This window comes from Cyrtonyx montezumae, unplaced genomic scaffold (assembly GCF_038088225.1).
Source record: "Cyrtonyx montezumae isolate F1298 unplaced genomic scaffold, pur_monq_1.0 scaffold_3, whole genome shotgun sequence".
Taxonomy (NCBI): domain Eukaryota; kingdom Metazoa; phylum Chordata; class Aves; order Galliformes; family Odontophoridae; genus Cyrtonyx; species Cyrtonyx montezumae.
This window is the reverse complement of record NW_027072034.1, coordinates 159,387,715-159,412,240: the sequence shown is the minus strand read 5'-3', so window position 1 is coordinate 159,412,240 and position 24,526 is coordinate 159,387,715. Positions and strand designations below refer to the sequence as shown.

Sequence of the window (24,526 nt, the reverse complement as noted above, 5' to 3'; positions counted from 1 at the left end):
TTTTCAGCTTCTTGCAGTTTTAAACCAGGTTTTCTTCTACTAAAGGAAAAGGTTCCAAAATTTGGAAATAATGATGGGTACCAGACAAAGATAGAACTTTCTGAAATATTTATAGTAAAAACTTGATAATCCTATAAAAGCAAGGAATTCCTGAGTGCCTGTGGAAGCTTTTGTTTTCATCAGACCTGAGTACAGGTCATATTTCTCATAGTGTTTGGGTTGCATTTGTGATTTTGGGGCTGTTCTGCCATACATTACTTTGTTTTGCAGTAAATGAGCCATGAACTTGAGGTTCAGAGCATTTAGTGCAGCTTGATGTGTGCATCCTCCTCCTAAATGTTACTGCAGCAAACTGAGGAATGGAGGATTCTGTGAAGATTGCTGTGACATCCTTTAAGCAGGTAAAGTCTGTGCAAATATTAGGAAGGAAATCATTATGTGGAGTGTGACTGTAGCACATTCTCTTCTATAATAGAAGCAGCTGATAAACTGTTTTTCTGCAGAAACCCGTAGTTTGGCAGCTGCCACTCTCTGTACCCAGGGCTGCCCGAAGGGTCTGTGGTTAACAAAGCAATATATACAGCACAGAGCTGACAACTTGTAATCTGCCAGGAGTGAATAAAAATATCACTGGTAGGGCTGCCAACTTTTTAGCAGCTAGTAGTTATTCAGGAAGAAAACCAGGAATACTGCTGTGCTGTGCAGTCATGAAACAGCTGGGAATGGATGGGACCTCTGGAGGTGATGTAGTCCAACTACCCTGCTACAAACCAACTGTGCTAGGGCAGGCTACTTTCTCTCCTCAAAATCTCTCTTTAGCGAGAATATTTTTAAGATGATTAGAACAGTCAAAAACTTAATAAAAAAAAAAGCCATATTTTTACTTACAGTTCTTTGGAGATGGAGATCTTAACATAATCATCACTGAGATATTTCTTGAAGCACACATAACTGAACAAAAATATAAACTGTGCAAGGTACCCTTAGGTCAAATTTTCAATACTGTTTCATTTTAATGCACACCACGTGATCTTGCTTGTTGTATACGAGTGAGCATTGCTTTGCATTCATAGCATCCCTTTGTAGCAGCCTGTCAAATACTCCATTAAAATATTTTTGTTTTTCTAGAAAAAGAGATTGAAATATGGAGAAATGAAGTCCATGCTGCAGCACTAATACAGGGTTGGAAAGATGAAACTCTTGTCTTTTTCAATTTAGCAACATAAAAAATCACACTTCTCATTCTAGTTTGATTTACTTTTTTAATCACAGGTGCATTTGAGTCAGTGGAGAATGACATATTAGGTACAATCAATATTTTAATTCGCATTCTTCTTTTACTGTGATTTTCATATGTGTAATAATTAGAAGTAATTTTTGGAAGCAGGAGCTGAACTTGAATTGTGAAAAGCATCTGAGCCGGGGAGAGAGCACTGGAGGAAATAGTAATTTTTATTTATTTTTCACCTTCTGACTCTCCTAAGCACATTTAATCCATGCATTGCTCAGCCCTGCTTTCATCTGTTATAAATGATTTTCATTTGAGCGTGTCATTTTGCTTTTTCTGTTACAATGAAGATCAAAGTGACACAGGTTCACCACAAGTGTTCAGCAGCTCTTTCAGTCCAGGACCTTAAAGTAATGGGATTAAGTTAATTTGTTCCTGTCTTAGATCTCTCTCAAGGCATGTGGCACTGGGATGGTTGGTTATTGTTGCATGCTGAGTGTGTTGCAGTTTCTTCTTAGTTGTAAATAAGGATATTACTTCTTCTAAGAAAAAAAATATTTAACGAGTAAAATACTGTGATGACGAGAATTAAATCAATAATATTTGAACCTCAATTCCTTTTCTTTCTGTGGTCTTATGGGAGAAGGTTATACCAACCCTCCACGTTGTGCTGCAGGAACTCTCTGTTTTTCTGTTTTGCCCTTAATAAATATTTCCATTTTTCTGGCCTTTTTGCATCTTCATAATTTATCACAGTCTTGAGCGTGCTCAGCTTGGGTAGCCCGGAGCTGGAGATGAGCTGTGACTGCACTTTTTACCCAAGTCTTCCATGGTGCTCAGCCTCAGATGTGAATGGCTTTTTGCTTGTTAAGCCTGTATGTGCCTTAGAGCAGACAGAGGAATAAAACATTTGTCAGAATTATTCCTCCTATAAATTTCAGACAGAAAATCTGAAGTTATGTGAAGGGAAATGCAATGATAAAAGCTATTGCTCTTCTTTCACTCAAAAGACCCTCGATGTACCTGTGCTTATGCTCCCTGTTCTGTAGATTTGTACTATTTCTCAGTGCCTTATCCTTTTGAACTTGTAACTACCGGCATAGATCTTTGTCTGTATGATTTCTTACTTTGGGTTTCTTTTTGTTGTTGCTGTTTGTACAAAATTACGTCTCACAAAGATACCATTGGCACTCCCTTAGCAGTTTGGGAACGCTTGCATTAAGGCTTTGAACATTTTTTGGGAGCTGAGCAAAGAAGCGATTAGTCAAATATTCTCTGTTTTTCGTTCCCTGTTATATTAAAAACAAACAAAAAAATCACTGCCAAAGAATCTAGGTCTAGTCCTGGTCCCACTAAATTTGCTTCAAGATGTTTTGTTTTCTCCCCCAAAAACCAAAACAAAACCAACCAACCAAACAAAAAAAAACCCCACAACACTGATCCTTTTTAAAATTTCATCCTGTTATTTATGTACACCGTTACTGCTCTTCCTTTATTTTTATTCAGTTTCGATTCTGGTAACACTTAGAAACCTTGTGCAGGGATAAGACTGAAAACAGTTTCAGGCCTCAAAAAGGAGCTGTTCTGTTTTTGTTTTTGAAAGTGCTAGTTAACATTTTCATGTTCTATTTTGTAGAAACCGTTTACTTTTCTACTCATCTTTTACTTTTTGCAAATGTGTAGGCATGGCAAATAATATTTGTATTATGTAATGTGCAGACCATACAGGTCTCCATTGTGCATTGTAATTTTTGATACCACCATATGAAAGAGAAACATTTTTATGTATACACAGGAAAGCTGTACTTATGCATGCATACACACACAGATATGTCTGAAGTAATCTATTTGTGGTGGGGAGAAAAAGCTTGTTGGCCCAGTGCAGGTATATTTGTAAGATTTAATGCAATTAAGAAGTCCAAATCCCTGCCTTGATTTCTTATGTAATTTTGCTACAGCTACAACACTAGCTCTTTTTTAACTTGAGCACTCGGAATGTTAAGTAATTCCTACATTCCCTGAAAATATACCTGCTTGCCAGTAGAATATTTATTTCAGAGTAAAAATATGTTCTCTTTCTTATTCTTATAGTAAGAAAGCCTTCAGTGTCTGTGCCATTCCTCAAGGGTGAGACCAGTACACATAGGAAACCCATGGATTCTGAGGGAGCAGCCACTTAAAAGGATTTTTTCGTGGTACTATATCCAGGACCAAAGTTCTTGTTCAGGAGGCAGCACTTCTTTTATGGAGCACTGGAGGGGTGGGATCTCACCTGTTCTTCCTCCAATGAGTTGATGCTCAGGGGAGGCACTGGTTGCTGTTCTGCTTCTGTCACTCCATGGCAGACCAGGATAGTTTACATGCTATTCCCATTCCTGTCCCACACGCACAGCTAGGAGGAGGGGGTATGTGACCAGAAATGCACAGGGACAAGTTTGTTTTGAATTCCAATCTGATAATTGCTGCCTTTATTGTATGAATTTTTTGTTTGTTTCTTTTTAGTCTTAGTATATGAAGCAGCCCAATTTGCATGGGCCACTGATGAGGTGTGTATGAATCACTGTGTTACAGAACTGCCTGCAGGTTGCTCTTAATATTAGTGGGAGCCTTTCTGCTGTGGTAAAACCTTGCAGTTTAATTTTCCAGGAAAGCTACTTAGGCCTTTTTGTTTTTGTTTTTTTTTGACTGACTCAGTTAAGTAAGAGGAGCTATGAAGCTGTTTCCTCATCATTAAAAAAATACTGCTGGCTGTGTGTTACATATTAAGATTTCATAAAAGCAAATAAGACTCTCTTTAATTTTAGTTTATAGGAGCAGAATTTATGCATCTGTGCTGATACTTGGCATAATGGAGATTCATGCTCATCTGTTCATCTCTCCTTTGGAGTGTGCCTGTGCTGAGCTGGGACTGTATGTCACCGGTGGCAATAACATTTGTGCTTCTTCAACAGTTACCTTGTCAGTTTTTCAGTGCCCGAATACATTTTAACTTCTTCCTGTAAATATATTGCTCCCTCCACCTATAAATTCAGGCTGTGAACGTGGCAGACGTCTAATAGTGCTCAGTAGCATAAGGAAAGAAGTGAAAAACAGTCACTGTGGAGACTGCCTATTGCATTTTGGTAGGTCGATTACAGTTAATGAAGCTGCCGTTCAGTTATGGCAATGGGGGAACCCAATTTTAATGGAAAACCTTTATATGTTTTACTGGCAGGTGGTTAAGGCACTGATGTTTTGTCGCATTTCAAAATAGCCTTGCATTTCCTTAGCACCTTTTGAGACACAGGTTCAGTAATAGCTTAAATGAAACTGGACTGGTTTCTATAGTAGTCAAAGTGGACTTGGCTGTGTTGTCTCTGTCAGTAACTAACTCGACACCTCAAGTCTTTAAAATTTAGCAGGATCACACTACTACATAGTGATAAGTGTACCAGAGAGAGCCTGCAAGTATTTTATTGCATACAAATAATTTTTACAAGAAGATTCCAGGAGGATTTTCTAGAAAACTCAATTATATGTTTCCTTTCTATTGTTGTTTTTTTTTTTTTCTCTGAAATCTGGCTCACATTGCAATTCACAAGACGACATGTGGGCAGAAAGAAGTGGATAAAATAAGTTCAGCTCTTTCCTGATGTTTTCAGTCTTCTAGTTACTCTGCCCTGGTCATGTCACCATAATTTCTGCATTTATTTGACATCAGACCAAGACACTTGGGAAACAGAGGAAGGTCTTTATGTTCCTGTTCACATTTTCTTTTTGTTTCATTGCAGAACCGTACCCTGTTTAATAACCTGAATCAGGTTGTATTGTACTCTGTACTCACGAGGGATAAATCTTTTATCTATTTATGATCAGTCATGTTTTGTTCTGGAGAATCTTTTTTCCTCCTCTTTAAGGACAGAGAAAAGTTGTTACTTTTCTCCCATTTCTGAATTAATCCAATTTTAACAATTCTTTGCTCTTCTCTGTTTGATGCAAATGCCAGAGATGTTCCTTCTGTGAGTATTTGGTATGTTTCTTCACGTTCAGAAAATTAAGCACTAATTCTCACTGTGGCCTGGAACAGTTTGTATTGCAGGACAAATAAGGTTTAAGCACGCAGTAGAGAAACCCTTCACAAATTCAGATAAGAGCTTTGCTTTCTAGCACTCTAAATGCTGGGCAGTACACAAAAGATTGTGTAAAATTGACATGTTTTAGCAACTCCCAAAATGCAGGAGAGTTTTTTGTTTTGTTTTGTTTTGTTTTTTGTTTTCTTTTTTGGCTGTTATTATAGAAGTACTTGACAGCTTATATTTTTCTGAAGCAGTCTATTGACTGGGATGAAAATGCTTTTCTGTAAAGCTCTTGTAAGTGCTTGCTTTCACTCACAAACTTTCTCACCCACAACATGTAATGGAAGTGTTAAAAGAATAGTATTCTTCTATTAAAAACGTGGAGATTGTGTATCCTCTGAGTGCTTTACGTACAGCCTCGGGGTCCTTGCAAGCATCACCAATATTCAGGAGGAAGGAAACCTTTCCTGATGTTGCACAGTGAGTTGTGATTAGGATGCAGCTCACTACTGCACCCCATATCCATGCTTACTCCATTTGAGGGATGCGATGCTTGGCAGGCAATAAGGGCCCCATGTTGGATGTCATTTATATGGAAAACCCTTGAGCCAGAAGCTGTTTGCATTGGAGTCCTAGTTGTCTTCTGCTTAAAACTACAGTCAAACAAGAAGTAGTCAATGTCAGAATAGTTGTGATGGCTAGAAACTTCCACAGCTTTGGAAGTTACAGCAAAATAAGTTCGCTTACTTATTACTATTCCTTTTAGCATTCATGTTCTCTAAGAATGGAAAAGTTCCAGGTACAGCTCAAGGAATGGCTTATTGGATGTTAATTATTGCCTGCAGTTTTTTTTAACCCTCTTGTCTCTCAGACATCTATTACATTAAGTTTTGCAGGTGTTCTTCCTTCCACTAATTGTCCTTATTGCATTTGTGTAGTGCTGAATGCAGCAGAATCCTAATCGATGTCTAAGGTTGAGCTGCTCTATTTGTGGTACAGCAATAAGCAACAGGAAAAACCAACATAGTAATTAATAGTTTCTCTAGTGGTGGATCATCCTCATCCATTTCTACCCATCCTTTACAGTGATAATGTTTGATTTTCAAGTGATTGACTCATTACTATTTCTCTTGAAATTGCCGGCCCAATTTATACTCAGCACAGATAGCTATTTGAGCAACTGAAGTGACAAAGCAGAGTAGCAATGACAATTTTACCTTTTTCTTATGAGGGAAGAGAAGAAAAGGAGAGAGCAGAGAGAGGAAGAAGGGGACTAGAGGAGCTGTCAGCGATGCTTTGCTTCAGTAAACTCAGAACATGGACGCACTGCCCTTGTCTTCATTGTATATCTCAGCACTTTTGTGCTTCCTTCTTCAGTCTGAAAAACTGTGCTTTTTGCTGCGTGGATTTCTCTGTCATAAGAACAATAAGCTTAATGGTAGGAAATTTGCTGAGCTGAGAACTCAGCAGTCTTTTTTTTTTCCTGCAAAAGTCATTTGAACCAGCTTAGTATTCTGGTTTCAACCCTATTTCAATTTACTTGTTAGCTTTTTTTTGTTTTGTTTTGTTTTGTTTCCTGCTGAAGAAGTGCTTTGTTTTGCTTTACACCCTGAGTTTCATTTAACAGTAGAGTAGTTCCTTATACCATTTTAGCCATTTCCAACATAAATGAGAGGCAGCTCTGCAAGAAGACTTCCTGGAACTTTCTGGATAGATCTGTGGAATCCCTGTATGGATAGGCATCCTGAATGAAGAGTTGTCAGGCTGTATTTTTTATTTTTATTTTTATTTTTATTTTTGTAAATACAGTGTTACAACAGCTTTCTGAAGTGGCTGTGCTTGACTCAAGCAAGGAAAGGAGTAGTTGTCCGGAGACTCTCTGTAACATTCAGGAAGCATGAGAAGGGGAGAGAGTTTGTAGAATCATAGGATCACAAGGTTGGAAAGGACCTACAAGACCATCTAGTCCAACCATCCACCCATTGCCATTGCTAACACAGGCTACTAAACCATATCTCATAGCTCCTCATCCAGATGCCAGAGTTTCATCCTGATCTCTAATAATTCAAGCTTTACAAATTTTTCTACAAATGATGAGGCTTACAACCCTCAAAGGAATCCACTCTCAGTTATACCTGGTAGGTGTAACTGTGATTGTTTTCGGAGTTAATACAAACATCTCAACTTTTTTGGGGATTTTGCTAAGTGATTGACTTCACTGATAACTTGTGGCAATGAGTTCTGCGGGTTAATTATGCATTTAATTGGTTTCAAATTTGTTGCTTTTCAATTTCACTGTTCACTGAGAATCTCTTCAGTCTTGTATGATGAGAAGGAGTAAATAAGAGAGCCCAGCTTACCTTCTCTGAACGTATACCTTTATCTTTTACCCTTCTGTGCACATAAAGCACTGCTAGTGGCTTTGATCATTGGGCATCTGCAGCTTCTTATTTTCTGAAGCTTTTGAGTGTAGTGACCAGAGCTTGGGGAAGATCTGCTTTTAGTCTACACTGAGTATTGTGATCACAGCATGGTGCTGTCTTCTCTTTCCTTGTTCATAAATCTCTCTCTGTCCTTACTCCTCTATTGTTATGCATTGGACAAGTTTTTATTGGCTTGCCTGCAGGAATATAAAGTCTTTCTCTTGGGCTTTACAATCACATTAAAATGCTTCATGTCATTGGTCCAGGCTTTTGCTTCCAAGCTGGCTTGTTTTACATTCGTCCTCATTGGATCCTGCCTTTCTTCAGGCTGCCTGCTCATTGTCACATATACAGCTTTGCTTTTGTTCTACATGGACTTCCCTGATCTCTAATAACACGAGGTGAATTAAGATTAAGTCTTGAGTTTCAGTTGCCTCAGTGTTTCCCTTTTTCTAGATGATTGGAATTGCAGACTGCCTGAAACATGGGACAGTGACCACACAAGCTGCTCTGGTTTGGTCTTTTTGGCCATTTCAATCCAGTAATTTTCACTGAGCCTTTGAGAATTTCATTGGATCTTATGATTGTTTGCTTTTCTTTCTTTTTTTTTTCGTCCAAGATATTGCTGAATATCTTGAATAACACATTCATCAGCTGTTTAACAGATTCTTATTGCCAGAAAGAATTAAAGGGTAGCACCATGTTTCTGAAACAGCCATTCTCTGCCCTTTTGTGTTTCTCTCTCTAAATGTTCTGTCAACAAATTGACATGACAAGGAAGTCAAAATAAGATAAGGAATACAAATGTTAGCATCAGGCCATTTTTAACATGTATTTTCTGTCTCCAGTTAGTAATTGATATCTGTTAGTTTTTCAGTTGCTCAGTTCCGAATTACTAACATACTTAGACGTGCACCAACTGAACTTAGCTGGATTTTAAATAAAAAGAAAAATTAAATTATTTTGTTACATTTGTCCAGCATGTTCTTTACAAAAATCAAATCTTTGTCTTCCTTACTGTCTTGTGTTCAATCTGCCTTTGTAAATCAAATTTTTAAAATATTTTTGTAATTTTTCTGTGCTTAGTATATTGTTCATTTCTGATAGAACAATGCTGCCAGTAGAGCTTGAAGTATAATTATGTTAAACATTGCACAGATGTATAGTGAGTTCCAGGCTCTTCCCTAGAGACTTCAAAATCAAATGAGTGGAGAAATAAAAGTGCAGTGAATGGAAGTTGGACACAGAAATTCAATGACATGTTATAGGATTTTACAAAAGGAAGATGCTCACCAATAATCAATATATAAATCAATCCTCCCTTGTTCTAGCAGTACTCTGCTCAAGGCAATAATTCTCTTGTGGGCTTATTTCAGAATAATTTGCTTTAACTTTAAGGAAAATTCTGAAAGATCAGGATTGTAATATGCTACTTGAAAGAATTCATGCTGTATATGTGCTTCCTGCATTCTCCCCTTTACTTCCCAAGACTTTGCTTGCTAGCTTTGCTAAATGTTCATTTCTGTTTAACATTTTAAACAGATACAGTAGCTTTTATTATGACACAGGATTTTCAAGCCTAGGTAAGTACTTCAGAGAGATGATGGAAAAAATTATGTTTAATTCCATATGTTCCTCACATTGAGGTTTTTGAAGTGCTAGAAAGTTGTCCATGGGTTAACTTTGTTGTATAGCCCTGATATGTATGGAATACCAAGTAAATATAAATATTTTCTTCACCGTGTCAGTTTTTCTTTGTCTAGACGGAAAATAATCTTTCCTGAAAGCTGTAGCTTTCACAAAACTTACCAAACTTATATTTCCTCAGCAGTGCTGATGGTAAGCACCAAAAGGTTTCACAGTTGTAGATTAATTAATTCATGTGCGCCATTTGAAAGATCAGCTTGTTGCTGAGTTTCAACTTCTATCTTAAATTATCTACAGTTTGCAGGGCTTTTTTATCAGACTGATCAGGAAAATCTGTTTCAAGATAATGGTAAACAGGATGGCTTAATTATTTGAGAGACAGCGTGTTTTGATTGTTTGCTTATTACTAAAAAGAAGGGTTCAATTTAACAAGATTTAATTTCCAAAAGATTATTTCCATTATCACAAAGATATTCTTCAGTCGCATTTTCTTGAATGTTTAAAACTGAAGGCCTGTTTGTATTGAGAAACACCTGATGCAGCTACAAGTGATTCACTTTTGTGTCTTAACCAGAAATCAATAACTTGAATAGCTGAGAATAAAATAAATTTTATTCTTTTATTCCTTATTATGTATTCAAAATGGCATTTACCTTCTTTGGCATCAGCATTGTTTGCTTTAGTGGAAAGTGGCTACTGGGATAACAGATCAGGCAGTCAGTTCCAACTGTGTAACCTCTGTTTGAAGGAGATTACATCAATTTAGGTATAGTTTTGATTATTTGATACAAGAATTAGGATATTTGCGGATGGAAAATTATTCTGGGGAGTGAGTGGTTGGTCACCGATTCTGCTAGATCTCTGAAAAATAAAACCATATTATAGAAGATAGAGCAAGTTTTCAGAGAAATTTTAGATGAGACTGACTTTGAAGGGGGCTTCAGTGAGATCTAGTGCAGTACCTACACTGATTACTTCACTGTTGAGCTTCAGTCTACTGAATCTTCAGTTTACCAAGCGAATAATTAAATTATGGTTTAAAAATTTAATATTGTAGTATGAAAATATTAACAAAAGATGTTGCTTTCCTGGAACAATTAAATTGTTTCTTGGTAGGCAGCATAAAAAGCTACAAAATCATCTTTAGTCCAAATAGGTGGTTATTAGGTAGCTGAGATATTTAATTTAATTTTATTTATTTACTTACTTACTTATTTATTTTGTGGTTTTTGGACTGTGATGCATCATGAGAAGCTCTTCTGGAAGAGGATTGGGTCTTTGTGCTTTCCTTTGTGTTACATGACTCATTAGTTTACAGTACATCAAATATTGGCTCCTAGTGCTTCCTTAGAGCTCTTCTTTGTCTTTCTGCTCTTTATTTCATCTGGGAATTTCCAAGTGCTTCTATGAAGTTATGATTAGATCAATTTTAAACAGTAAAAATTAAGGAAAAAAATGACACAAATGTTAGGAATAAGTAGAATACTGACACGATAACATAGCTGGCAGTAGAACACGGTTCTAAATCTGTTTACTGACAGTTGTTCTTTCTGAATTTTACAGCCTAATAATTCTCTTACTCTGTTTTTGTATGGAGAAACCCAGTTTGGCACATGCAGAACAGTCTATGGCTGCTTCTTTAAGATTACTGGAAAACTGTAAATGTTTGACATATGACTGAAACATCAGAAGCTGTCAGAAAAGGTTGTACACATTACTTGAATTAGTACAAATACCTGGCAGCAGTACAGATAATCTTTAATATGTTTGATCCTTTAAGAATACATTAGTTAAATGAAAAGAATGTATATAGTTTCAGAAAGAAGTCATGCTTTTCCTTTATTCCCATTGGCATGCATATATATAATACACATTTGGTTAGTGTCTGTTGTTTCTTTGAACCCTAACTGGATGGAAACATGAGGCTTTTCTGTAAACTGCTAATTAATATAATACTCCTTTATGTATTTTAATTTTCTTTTTCGAGGAATTAAAATCTTCAGGAAATTAAAACCTTCAAATCCTTATTTTGCACTGAATAATCCAGGCGGTTCATCCAGCAAGGAGCAAAGCCTAATGATTACTGCAGCTTTTCTGTAGCACTTGCATTCTTCTTGTGGTAGCTCGGTACAATTGTATGACCACTCTGCCCCTTGTTTTGGGGGCAGAAACATAAAATAATTCAGGCTGGAAGGAATCTAGAGTCTCTTAAGTGATGCCAACTCAAACCCTGTACGTTGCTATTGATTTTTCTCATCCATGAGTTTATCTGTACACAGAGACCTTGCAAAGGAAGAAGACATGGCATAGGTTGAGTTATGCAGTCTCCATGCTTAGAGATTTTCTGAACCCAACTGGATGCAGCCCTAAGAAACTCAGTCTGGCCTCTTCATTGGTCCTGCTTTGTTAGGGAGCTTGTACTATGTGTCTTCCTGAGGTCTCTTCCAACTGAGGCTATCTTCTGGTCCCGTTGAGTACCTAAGCTGCGTGCTTACACTCCTGAAGTCATACACCTCATTCGCCAGTTGTCCTGTATGCTCCTTGTTCAGCCTCTCTGAAGTGGAGATTGATGCTTTTTTCACTGAGACAAAAATGTCCGTGAATGTCTTTCTTCCTGGATAACAACTTGCCAGTGAATTTCAGGCACATATTCCCAAGGCTTACGTAGGAAATTAGAATCTGAAGCTTTTTTTATTTAATGCAATGTGCAGGGTTTTTTTTTTTGTGTGTGGTTTTTTATGTTTGGTTGTTTTTTTGTTTTTGTTTTTTGTTTTTTTTGTCCTGTTTTGTCTCTTTTTTTTTTTTTTTTCTCTTTTGTTCTGTAATTAAATTTAGTGAATGAAGCTTAATGTCATGTGTTCTGGATAAAATAGATCCTAACTTGTTCATAAATTCAATTTTTTAATTTTCTCCATTAGCCTACTCTTAATGTGATCTGTTCTACTATTCATTCTTCTAGGACTTCATTATTTTTGGAAAATGTACTGTAGCACATTTACTGGTAATTACAAAAGCTTGTTTTAATTACAGTTGTCAAAGAATATGTTTTATGATGCATTATTGTTGCTGCTGTTTCTAATTCATAACTATTTTCCACCTTTACAAGTGGAAATTAGCAGAGCTTTTTTGTAAGTAGTGTGTTTGGATCATTTTTTCTGGTTAGGATTGATTTTATGAATAGTGATATCTTCAAAAGAAATCATGTTGTGGGGTAAGGGAAAACCATATTTTCCTAATAGTGTCTGTAAGTTACTTCTAGTACTCATTCAGCATGGTGTGTGTGTTTCTGTGTATATATACACAGAAACACAATTATGTGTTCGTATGTATAGGTTATATATGTAGAAAGAGTTTGAGGGTTAAAATTCAAATGTCTTGTAATCCATTGTGGGTTAATGGTGGAAACTGGGAACTTGAAATTGGGATGCCACACACTGTTAATGAAGAACTGAGTTTTGGTGACCATAATAATGTATATGAGAAACCAGTTTTTTTCATCTTAGAGTTTGTCAACATGCAAGTGTGAATGCATCACACTATTCATGGTAGGTGAGTGTAGTCTGCTGTGAAAGTGTTTCCATGCAAACCACCTTGGTGGACGTCAAAAGCTAAATACCCCTTTTGCCATGTCACCATCACAGTCTGTACATGAGTGACATTACTGTCAACAAGCTTGTGAAGTCACACCCTGTTTTAACACACAGCAAAACACTATTGTAAGACAAACAGAACATCTTTAGCTACTTAAATGTAAAAGATGATTTTTGCAATGGCATTTCTCTCCTGCAGTTCTGGTATATCACACATACCCTGCCCTGTCAGCAGTTCTGTCACATCCTCCTCTTCTGGAGCTACTGAAGGCCAGCCCTTTACTGCTGCTTTCTTTGCCTATTAGTCTGTTAACCTTTTTTCTCAAATGACACAGGCTTTCCTTAAGGCCTGTAGATATTTTCTGTGACCTTTCCTTCTACTCTGTGGCTAAAACATGACACATTTCTGTAGTTAGGATTTTATTGGACAAATCCCTGTAGTCTTGTAAACTCTCTCTGACAGAGCACTCTTTCAGCCCCTGGAGCTGATGCCACTTGCAGTCTTGAATATGATGTAGGAAGCTTGCTTCCTAGGTTGTCTTTTTGCTTCTTCCTCCACCATTTTTGAGCTCTGGTCCCCTGATTATCCTCTTGTCCTTTCCTCCACCATTTTTGAGCCCTGGTCCCCTGATTGTCCTCTTGTCCTTTCCGCTACCATTTTTGAGCCCTGGTCCCTTGGTTATTCTCTTGCCCCTTCTTCCACTATTTTTGAGCCCTTGTCCCTTGATTGTCTTCTTGCTCCTTCCTCTACCATATTTGAGGCCTTGTCTCCTGGTTGCTCTCTTGCCTTTCTTCCACCATCTTTGAGCCCTGGTCCCTTGACTGTCCTCTTGTTCCTTCCTCCACCATATCTGAGGCCTTGTCTCCTGGTTGCTTTCTTGCCTTTCCTCCACCATCTTTGAGCCCTGGTCCTTTGACTGTCCTCTTGTTCCTTCCTCCACCACATTTGAGGTCTTGTCCCATTCTTGTTCTCTTGCCCTTTTCTCCAGCATTTTTGAGCCCTGGACCTTTGGTTGTCCTCATGCCCCTTCCTTCACCATTTCTGTGGACTAGTCATTTTGTTGTCCACTTGCCCCTTTGCCATTTTGAGGTGGTGGTGAGAAAATTATCGCGAAGCATCTTGGAAAAGCCTAGGCAGAGCACTCCATCCCTTTCTGATGGCTGTCCATGCTTTCTAAATTCAGCATTGAACTCTTATTTTGAAACACGTTATTCTTTTACAGAAAAATGCAAGCTGAAGTGATCTCAGAGGCATACTTCTGTAAACTCCATGGATGTTAATGAATTTGGAGCTTGGAGTCCTCACTGAGGGGCAGCTGTAACCTGGGGACTTCGAGAGCTAATTTTGAAATCTGCATATAAACCTCGCCTCCTAAACTACCTGGTATTACTTTATCCACTGCAACTCTGTAAAGAACGGCAGTAATAGATTTCACACATCTCCAACCTTTCTGCATACAGCTGCCTGGATTCCTTTGTTCTTTGAATTTAAGGATAATTATTAGTCATTTGTTTTCTACAAGATGAGTCTGTATGTGTTGTACCCACAGAGTGGTTGAGGCTGGAGGCACCTCAGATCCATCTGGTCCCCCCCTACCCAACAGAGTCACCATGACTGTGCCCTGCCCCACATCCAGGTGGATTTGAAGATCCCCAAGGGGAGATCCCACAGTCTCTGAGTCTCTGGGCAGACAGAATTTCCCTGCATCCACATCTAGGGTGATGTGCAGGAGTTTTTTGTAGGCATCCATTTATCCGGTGTTGCAATCTCATGCCAGTGCTGTTTCAGATCCAGATACTACTTCTGAAAATGAAACTCAAGTTGGCCTTTAAATCTTGGTCCAACTTTCTAGTGATTCTGAAAAATCATTAATAATAGAGAGATGGTTTTCACTTCTAATTTTGGGTTGCCTTGGCAAACTGGGCTGCTTCTCAAAGGTGACCTTCTGGAGCTCTTTGCTAAATAACACCCAAGATACTGCTTTGTTTATTAGAGCTACTTTATGAAGAAGCAATGAACCTGTTACAATATCTCATTTACAACTAAAGTGCAGCATTCAGCTAATTGAATACACGGCTACTGTTAATTATTTTGTTACGGCTAATTGTTATTCACTGGGATCATGTTGCTGCAGTCACATAAATATAATATTACCTTAAAGTTTTTATTTCTTCAGTGAAATTTCCTCTTTTGGAGTATTTACATAGTCTTCTGTGTAAATGTGTGTGTATATATGCATATATACATATACATATATATGTATATGTATATATATATATATATATACATATCTCATTTTGCTGTGTCTGTATTATTGTACTATTACCAGGGGTGTTAGCTAGATGGAAGACTTTTATACTGAGTTTTTTTTACAGGCCTGCCAAATCTTCCAATGACTTTCACTATAGAGGGACCTAAACCTTTGGTTTAATGTATTGTTTAGTGTTCTTATAAACCAATATTTCTACTTTATCTGTGACACAAAAGCTTGGATGTATTCAAAGCAAAAAATACTGTGAATATAATCTGCTGCTTGACCCCATGTCTTTAGAGCAATAAAATCCAGCTGTTTTGATCACTAATTGTCTTGTGGAAAAAGGAAAGTAAACAAATAAACTTAACAGGGCAAAAACTCTCATTCAAATGGATGTCTCCTGAATAAGTGTCATTTGCATTCCCTTGGTTGTGCTGTCTTTTGTATATACGTTTAGTGATCAAGTGCCATTTAACAAATCAGTTTCTCTATTTTAATGGTTTTTGGTCAGCAAGCCCAACAGAAATTGAAAGAATTTGTGTTAAGGCTAGGGTCCCATGGAAATCTTCTGAAAGGTTTTTCAGTTCAGACTTGTTTTAGAATTAACTCTATCTGTATAAGACAAAATTACACCTCAGTAAATATGAGCCTCAAAAGCAGTTTTTCAAACAGAATTTTAGTTTTTACCTATACATGCTCAAATTCTTGTTTAAATAAGAATGGTCAATGGTAGTCTAATTCTGTCAAATCCATTTTTCATCATTCTCTTACTTTCTTTCTGCTGACCCATGTAATAGGATAAAACGAGCATATGAATTGCAGGTGCAGTATCTTAAATGATCCATCTTAAACATGCTTGTCTGTGGTTTGAGAGCTGAAGCATACTTTACTATCAAGAGTGTCTCATGGTAATTTAATCAAAATCAACACTAGAGTTTTTGAAGTAATTTTTTATATTAATGCTTTCTATTTGGATTCTTCCATTATAAAGATATCCAGAGCAATAGACTGTGATCTGGAAGCTTTTTATTCATTCTTTTCCTTCAGCTTTCGTGTCCTCCGTGCTATATATTTCTGTTTTATGAAGAAAAAAAATAAAAATGGACAACCTATGTTGTTCTGTAAAAGTTTTTTTGGTCTTTTTCTCAGAACACGCTTTTTTCCTGGACATTGGTAACAGAGAGATTTTCTTGATCCAGAACTTTTAAGATGAGTGGGTCTTAAATCCCTCAGCACTGTAAGGAATAACCTGCAAAATATTGGGAAGTCAGTTAAAAATAGTAGATAACGTAGGTAAATCATAATTTTGCATTTACGAAAGATGCAGAAACTATGCAGAAATGCTACAGGCGTTTCTACAGGTTAGAAATGCAGCTGTATCATGGTGCAGCCTTCAGCTACGCTTTGATGACGTGTTAAAATGTAGTCGATGGCTTTAGCATTGCTGTACAAGATGTCTGGATTTTTTGATTGAACCTACTAGGATTTGTCTGCTTCATAAAAGTGGTCTGCAACAGTTGTGAATATTGCCTCTCATTCTTTCACTCCTCATCTTTATCAATGAGAGGAAGGGCCCGTTAATCTCCTGCTATTGTTTTTTTTCTGTGATGTGAAAAGAATTGATTCTGATAGATCAGCTGGACCCGGAGGAGAGGATGGGTTTCTGATATGGGGCCTTTTTCATTTCCTCCATCGTTGCAGTGTGTACCCTTCACCTGTTGTTGCCAGAACGGTGGCAAGTGCAGTAAATCATGCCAATCCTACACTTTTTAAAATATATCATATTGGCTTTCCAGTGATTTTAGTCCTTAGTTTCAGGATATTGGTAGAATCATGTGAAACACATTTGAATTCTAAGAAGTAAAGCTTTATTAAGTTCTTGTGAGAGTAATGGAACATTAATTTTACCATTTCTTTGTCACCAGCCTGTTTAACTGCACTTGAACAAAAGGCATGAGTTTGCAAATATTTGAGGGATCATGAGGTGGTTATGCATAAAATGCTTGCATATGGGAATCTATGATAATGCATTGAAGTGTAGTATTAAATGCTGGGAAGGGGGTGGTTCAGGGAGGCACAATCTGCAATGAATTTTGATTTCCTATGACCAGGACAAAAGGCAGGTTTGAGAGTTAATACGGGGATTATCTGGGAAAAGCAAAATCATGATCAACACGAAGCATGGTAGTTAGGTTGTAGAAAATTTAGTCTAATCAGCTTTGGAAAAGCCTGTAATCAGTTTTCTGTAGCGTACAAAGGCTGATTTAGATGGCAGTGAACAAAGCTGCAGCATGCACACCGTGATCTTTTACTGAATGTAGGGTGATGGAGGAAGAGAAAGATTTGTTTTAACCAAATGGAGTTTAAACCTGGCTGTGTGCTTTCTGTATGAGCAGGAATGTTTTTGGTGAAGTTGCATAACAACACATCTTGTGTGTGGCTTTCAGCATTGTTCTGGATTACAGATGTCCCTGACAAGCATATGTTTTTACGCGTTCCTTCTTTTCACCATTATATAATCAATTTAACTTGAACTTTTTGGTTATTTTTTTTGCATGCTTCAGGAGATAGAAAAAAAGGTAAGTACTTAAGGGAAGTCTAACCAAAACCTTGAAGTTTTTGTTTTATACATTGTCTAACCTCAAAGACAAACCTTGAGGGAGAGAATTAAGCCCTGTATCTATACAAGAAGTACAACACAATGTGTGGTATAAGGAAGTTTTCTGACGTGCTTCTGTGAGTGTGACCTGTAAACTCCTGGTAGGAAGAGTTTACATTTCTTATTTTTCATGATGCTGCTAGAAAGGGGAACTGCTTGCAGTTAACTCTGTATTTGCACCTGAACAAAAATGTTAGTGGAGGATGACTAATTTTGAGTAGACAGTTGTGGTAATGGCCACTGATAGATAATTACTGTTTACTAAAGAAGCTTTATCATTTAAAGATTATCTACCTGGATTGAATTTGCTTTCATTGTTGAGGTATACATACATATATATATGATGTGCATATGTGTACTTTTAATCATAGAGTCACAGAGTACCTTAGGTTGGAAAGGACCTTAAAGATGATGTAGTTCTGACCCCCTGCTGCAGGCAGGGATTCCAATCACTAAATCAGGCACTAAATCATGTTGCCATATGAGAATGTATTCTCTAATTCTTCATAAGTCCCTATAATAGTGCATGGTGGAGCATACTACAGATGAAAAGAAATAAGTATATATTTGCTTAGTAGTGCTGAAAACATCTTAACACGAATACTCTGCATTATTATAAGGTCCTGCATGTGCAAATGACCATAAATTAAAGGGTTTCAGTTTAGCTGAATACTTCAACTGAACTAGGAGTTTCCAGAAGAAAAACAATTACATAAGACATCAATGTTTTAAATATGCTTTTTAGATCTGCTTTTGAAAATGTATAAGCTTTTGATTCTTTTGAAACATTCACATGTTTGAAATGAAGTACGTGCTAAACACATTCCTCAACTAGGATTGTAGACAAAAAGCACTACAAAAAGTGTATATATTTTCACCGCAGCCTGCAAATATATGGATGCAAGTTTAGCTATTTTCATGTCAAAATATCCACTTAGTAACAATTTGCAAAGAAAAATTAAATAATGGCACTCTCAGTATACTCCACTCGGTAGCTTGAGTACATTTCTCTAAAGTTGAGAAGTGATCTGCAAAGTTAATAGCAAATTTTGTCTCAGCATGGAACGTTTGGTTCTGCCTTTGTGACGTGTCCAACTGCATTTGAACAAACCATGGCACAGCTGTTGAGGAGGCAAGGGAAGAACAGTACAATAGACAATCTCTTTCCGTTTTCAGTGCAGCAATCATCATCTTATTAATGTGCTGTTTGGCAAAAACTAATAGACTGCAGTTTTCAATCACTGTATATTCCTTACTGGTACAATTTATGGTAGATGTTTTGCTTTGTGAGTGATGCTCTTTCCTGATCCAGTTTTATCTTTCTGTCTTTTTTTAGGCCAGGCAGCTGGAAGAGAAAGAAAGAGAACTAAAGAAGCATGATGCCTACTACAAAGAGCAGCTGGCTCGACTGGAAGAAAGGGTAAGCCTTTCTTCCCACTTAATGAAGAGTTTTCTGTTTGTTTCTGCTACTGACTTTCTGGTTATGTTTTATTGTTAAACAAGATGACTTTTCTAAGGAGATAAAGATTAAAGCTGTGGCTAGAGAGGATTTTTTTGGTATTAACTGCTACTGTTTCTGGCTTAATATTGACAAGATGGAGGCTTTAAAGTTGAGGATGTTCTTTTGTTTATTAGCTAAGTTCTCACATTTCAGTGAGGTTTTATCTGTCATAGCAATTACATGTAGAGGAATTCTCCTAATCAGAATTATTAGCTTCCTACCAGTACAGATAAAGAACCAGTGCAGGTGAATCCGCAACACCAAGCAGTCTGAAAATCCTATGTAAAGTGGGAAGATACCTGCTGAATTTCTTTACTTGCACTGTGGTCCACAGTTACTTCCATTGGGCAGTTGTTGGTTCCACCAAACCCACCTGCAGTTTAATGGTGACTGCAGGTTGTTCAGGACATGTTTAAAAACGTCCTTCTGTGTGTCTTTTGCGATAGAATTGAGTCTAAACTGTATGGAACAGTTTGGTATTGTGTGAAGAGCTTAGAATGTATTTAATAGGAAGTGTTTTAATGTATTGCTGTTGTTTATGTATAAGGTACTACTTTATAGGATGCTATTTTCAAACTAATTGTTATTGCCATCACATTCTAGATCCCAGATTTGTTGTAACCTTCAGCCTGAATATGTTTTCTTCTTTCTCCTTCTGAGCCTATTTATTGTTAATTTGGATGTTTTTTTTTTTGTTAGTTTTGAAAACAGTGTTAACATGATGTATATTCATCCAGCAGGATAGAGAGAAGAAGAATGCTTGTTTTTATGGATTAAAAAGAAGAGCATGTTTTCTGAATTATCAGTCTGTATAATTGATCTTAATGAATATTTTAAATGGAGGGCATACCAGATTCCATCTCATTATTTTGATCAACCTTTTTGAATATTGCATTAATAAGGACATGTTCTTGGCAATGAGGAACAGTTTGAAAGGATGAGGTTAAATTATTTTAATGATTCTAAAATAGTGTTATTTGAACAGTCACAAATGAAGATCCCCCATGCAGAATCCCCACAGAATACCTTCCTTGTTCTCAAGTAGGTGACTGATGATAGGGGTAAAAACATCTCTAGTTGCTCATCCAAGCTAGGTCCAAGCATGGTTGTACCTGTTCACATAGTTATTGGTCTTGCATTCTGTAAGTACAAGTAGTGTAGGAGTAATTCATGGCAAAGGACACATGAAAAAAGCATGATGCTTCACTTGAAAACTTCTGTTTTACCTTTTAAGGTGCTATGCAGCAAATAAGGCTTTTAATTTTAGCTATTTTTAATCTTAAAGTAGGTCACTGATACAGTACCTTCACTTGCTGCTGTTAAGTGGCCACTTCCAGCATGGGATTTTATTTTAAGAAGCATGTGACTATATCATTGTTGCATAGAAATGATGTAGTGAACTGCAAACACCTGTGTTTTATACTGCTGAAGTGTTGCCCCCCAAGCCATGTGATATGGGTGATCTTTCCCTGCTGTTCTTCCACATCTTGAACTTAAACTCTCCAAGACTACAGCAGACAGTTCTGAATTGATTCTCTTGTTCTCTGGGTGACGTTTGCTCTGTCTTCAGAGTTGAGTTCCTGTCATACTGAGGCAAGTCTTTACTTTCTGACTTTCTATTTGTAAGGTAAAAAGAACCTTTACTTTGCTAAGCTGTCATCAGGTTTGTTTTCAAAGTACATGTGCATATCTTCTTCTACACACAAAAAAAACAAAACAAAACAAAACAAAACAAAAAACAGTTGTTAAAGCTTTGAGAGGAGGTGAACTCTGTGCTCCAAATCGGGCTTTGAACTTTTTCAGAGATGTGGAGATTACAGAATTAAAACCTACAAAAGTGAAGAGGTCGTGTATCTTGCAATCCAAGCTTCACTGGGGCTGCTGCCTGCAGCCGTTATTAAGGTCATTTGTGAGTTTCAGTATTGCTTATTTTTTGAGCTCTGAGATGGAAATAGAGCTTTAAGAAAAAAGGAAGGTCTGGAAAGGCCTAACATGTTGGAAATTACAGAGCACAATAATAGGCTGTTTATTTGTTCCCAAGCTTGTCCTGATTTCAGTGGAAGGTACACAGTATGTGCTGCTCAACAGAGAAAAGCTGAGAGTGGAAGGTAAAGATGGGAGTGGAGCAAGTGGAGCTCGGAGAGATAATGTCAGTATGAGGAAACGTGCAATATTGGGCTGTCATTTGTGACAAAGAATGCTAATTACATTCTCAGATCATTCTTACATCAAATAAACACACTTTAAAAATACTTCAGCTGCGCATATGTGGTATTTCTGTCTGTTGCATCACTGAATGTCAGAGCTCATCTGTATGATTAATTGGCTTTTTGATTACCTAGCTTTTTCAATTAGAAGCTTCATATTTGTGTTCTTCAGTGCTGCTGAAAAAACAACGCAGACGTTGATAATAAAGGGAGACGACAACAGAACAGATTAGTGTCAGCACAGTGTGCTCCTTATGGAGAAAATTATTATACATATTCAGTGCCAGATGAAGTCTGTCAATTATAAAATATTTCAGTGACTGAGTGAAGATGCTCAACCTTTTGAGGAGATTAATATGGGACAGAATAACTGTGCACCAGTGACAGCTGTGATACTAAAACATAAACAGTTCCATTCTCCGGGGCAATATCTGTTCATAAATTTAGTTTATGTGCTAAAAACCTTTTGATACTTCCCAAAAACCCGGCGATTCCCCTAACAGCTGCCAGTGTTTCTAGGTCAAAGATAGCACATGAGCGATGAGTTATTACATGCTCCTCAGCAGCAAAGCAAAATGAGGTCGTTTAACAAAGGAGTTAAAGAATAACCTTCTCGTACTGTATATCCAACTAAAGTGTAAGGCTGTTATTTAAGAGTTCACACGTCAAGCTTTGAGAAAAATTTGTCTGTGTTCTTTGTTGCCTGTTTACAGGCTAATGATACTTCTTGACTAGAGCAAACAAGCGGAGGGTCAGATAGCGGAATTCAGATGGTGACTGTGTATATCCTACGTTATCTCAATTGCTTAATATAATAAGCTGGCCTTAGTGGTATTTTTAGCCATTTGATTTTTCTTTTAGAATAGTAGTGCAGCAAGAAATAGGAAAATGAGCATCTCAGATTGTGCAGCTTGAAGATTGAAGACTGTGGCCTCTCTGTAACACTGACTCATGTGCATGTACACAGACACACACACACATTCTCACACACTTCTGTCCTCTTGTATTCGTTATTTTTCTGTTCAGCTTCTCCACGTTCACCATCCTTCCATTATGCCACTGCATTGCATGTAAATTCCAAGCCCCAGTGGCTATAGACTTCATAACTATTTTTACATCCCTATTGTTACTGTGACATATAGGCTACAGCCAGCATCAACAGTTGCATTAATTTTGTCTACAGAGAAGCTGAGATCCTGTCACTCCTTCACCCAGTTGCTTTTGCTTTAGAATATTTTTAATGCATGGGATCATGACTGCATGCTCTCCTACCTCGAGTTCTGGCATCAAACAGATGTTCACAACGAGGTGTGTCTGTGTGTGCTTCTGCAGCTTATAGTGTGATATTCAACTCTCTCTAGATCAACCTCTCTTCAGTAAATCCAGCTATTTTCATTTACGTTACACTGCTTCGTAACGCTGTTAAGCGTTGTTACAAGAATCATGCCCCTAGTCATGGGAGCGGAAGGAAATTAATTTTAATGGACTGTTGTATGACACAACTACTTAGTTTATCTATGTGAATGAGCAAGATGTGTATCCTAGTATTAATCAGGATATTTCTCTCTCAAGCTAAGCTTCTGCTCTTGCAAATTTCCTAGAAATACTTTCAGCGAGCTTTGTTTAGTATGCATGCAAGTATGCATGCAGTGTAAGGTCATAAAATAATTCTATTCTGTTAGCATTTGGAAGTTTCAACGTTATGTTGTACTGCCCAGCAGACAAAGTCAGTGCTCCCTATGGTTCTCAAGGGCTTTTTGATTTCTGTTCAATCCCTGCTGACTTCAGTGGTCTTTTTCCAGGGAGCTCCCTGCACTGTGCAAGGCTTACTGCCAGATCAGAGCCTGAGAATATAGACATAAGTTCTGCAAATGTGATCCTCTTATCTGCATCCATTTCTTTCATGACTTACATTTTTAGGAAGGATTTGCAAATCTGAGGTTCACCACTTAATTTGGGGATTCTGCTTACCATGTAGGCTGTCAAGGAGCATTAACCTTAAGGTAAGATGAGCACACAGAGCACGAAGCTGTGAGCTGATGGCACATACTATACCAGGTGTTAAATAGTATTATCCATCCTGCTTGCTACAGTAAATAGGATTTCACTATTATGATGTGTCAGGATTTTCAGAGAAATCAAATTTACTAGACACTAAACTGCCATTCTCACTGCTGAGCAGCTTTATTCTGGGATCTTGTGTTCATGCTAATCCTGTTGGTAGGAAATGCTTATACCAATTGTACAGGGAAATTATAATTTAATGATCTCTTCCTTTTTCCTATTCAAGTCTTAGAATGGACCAGTGTGCTTTGCAGTGATAGACCCATTGCTCAAAAAGGAGATAACATACAGCTCAGCTTCACAGCCAAGTATTGGTTTTTTGTATGTGATTATAATGAGTATAAGTGCTAGGATGCAAACAATGGGAATTCTGCATTTGTTCACATTCTTCAGTATCTTGTTTACCTTTTCAAAGTCTAAACAACTAAATAATCAGAATCTGTTTACTGTGTTGGTTTGTTTTGTTGTTTTTTTTTTTGTAAACTATGGTTTGCAAGATGCGTATAACAGAGGAACTATTATAAGGCAGCATAATAACTAGAATCATTTTAATTCCCTGTGATGTATTCTAGCAGTTTAGACACTTTTTGTCTCTGTTTGTTTCAAATTATCAGTCTGTTTACTGTCTTTGATCTCACATGACTCTATCGGAAGGAATTTCATAACCAGAAGATGATTGTGTTCTCACCTCTTGTGTTTAGAAGTTTGTATTCAGTAGAGCAAACATGTTTACACTCCACACATTTGTACTGCATTCTTTCATGTCTTTCAAAATCAAATAGCAGTGATGTAGGTACAGTGTTTCACGACGTGGAGCTCCATCTAGCAAAGCAGAAAACAGTTTTGGCTGATGATACTGTGTTCTGAACATGTGGGGAAGGCACAGAGAAAGCTCAG

The 24,526-nt window shown here is 37.4% G+C and overlaps 1 protein-coding gene across 2 annotated transcripts in view; it reads left to right on the top strand.

Moving 5' to 3' along the window:
* CHCHD3 (coiled-coil-helix-coiled-coil-helix domain containing 3) overlaps positions 1-24,526 on the top strand; it is a 145,333-nt gene that overhangs the window by 73,454 nt on the left and 47,353 nt on the right. For both annotated transcript variants that reach the window (XM_065743804.1, XM_065743803.1), the window contains exon 5: positions 19,194-19,277. In XM_065743804.1, the coding sequence (XP_065599876.1) occupies positions 19,194-19,277 (84 nt within the window). The remainder of the gene's footprint in view (positions 1-19,193; positions 19,278-24,526) is intronic.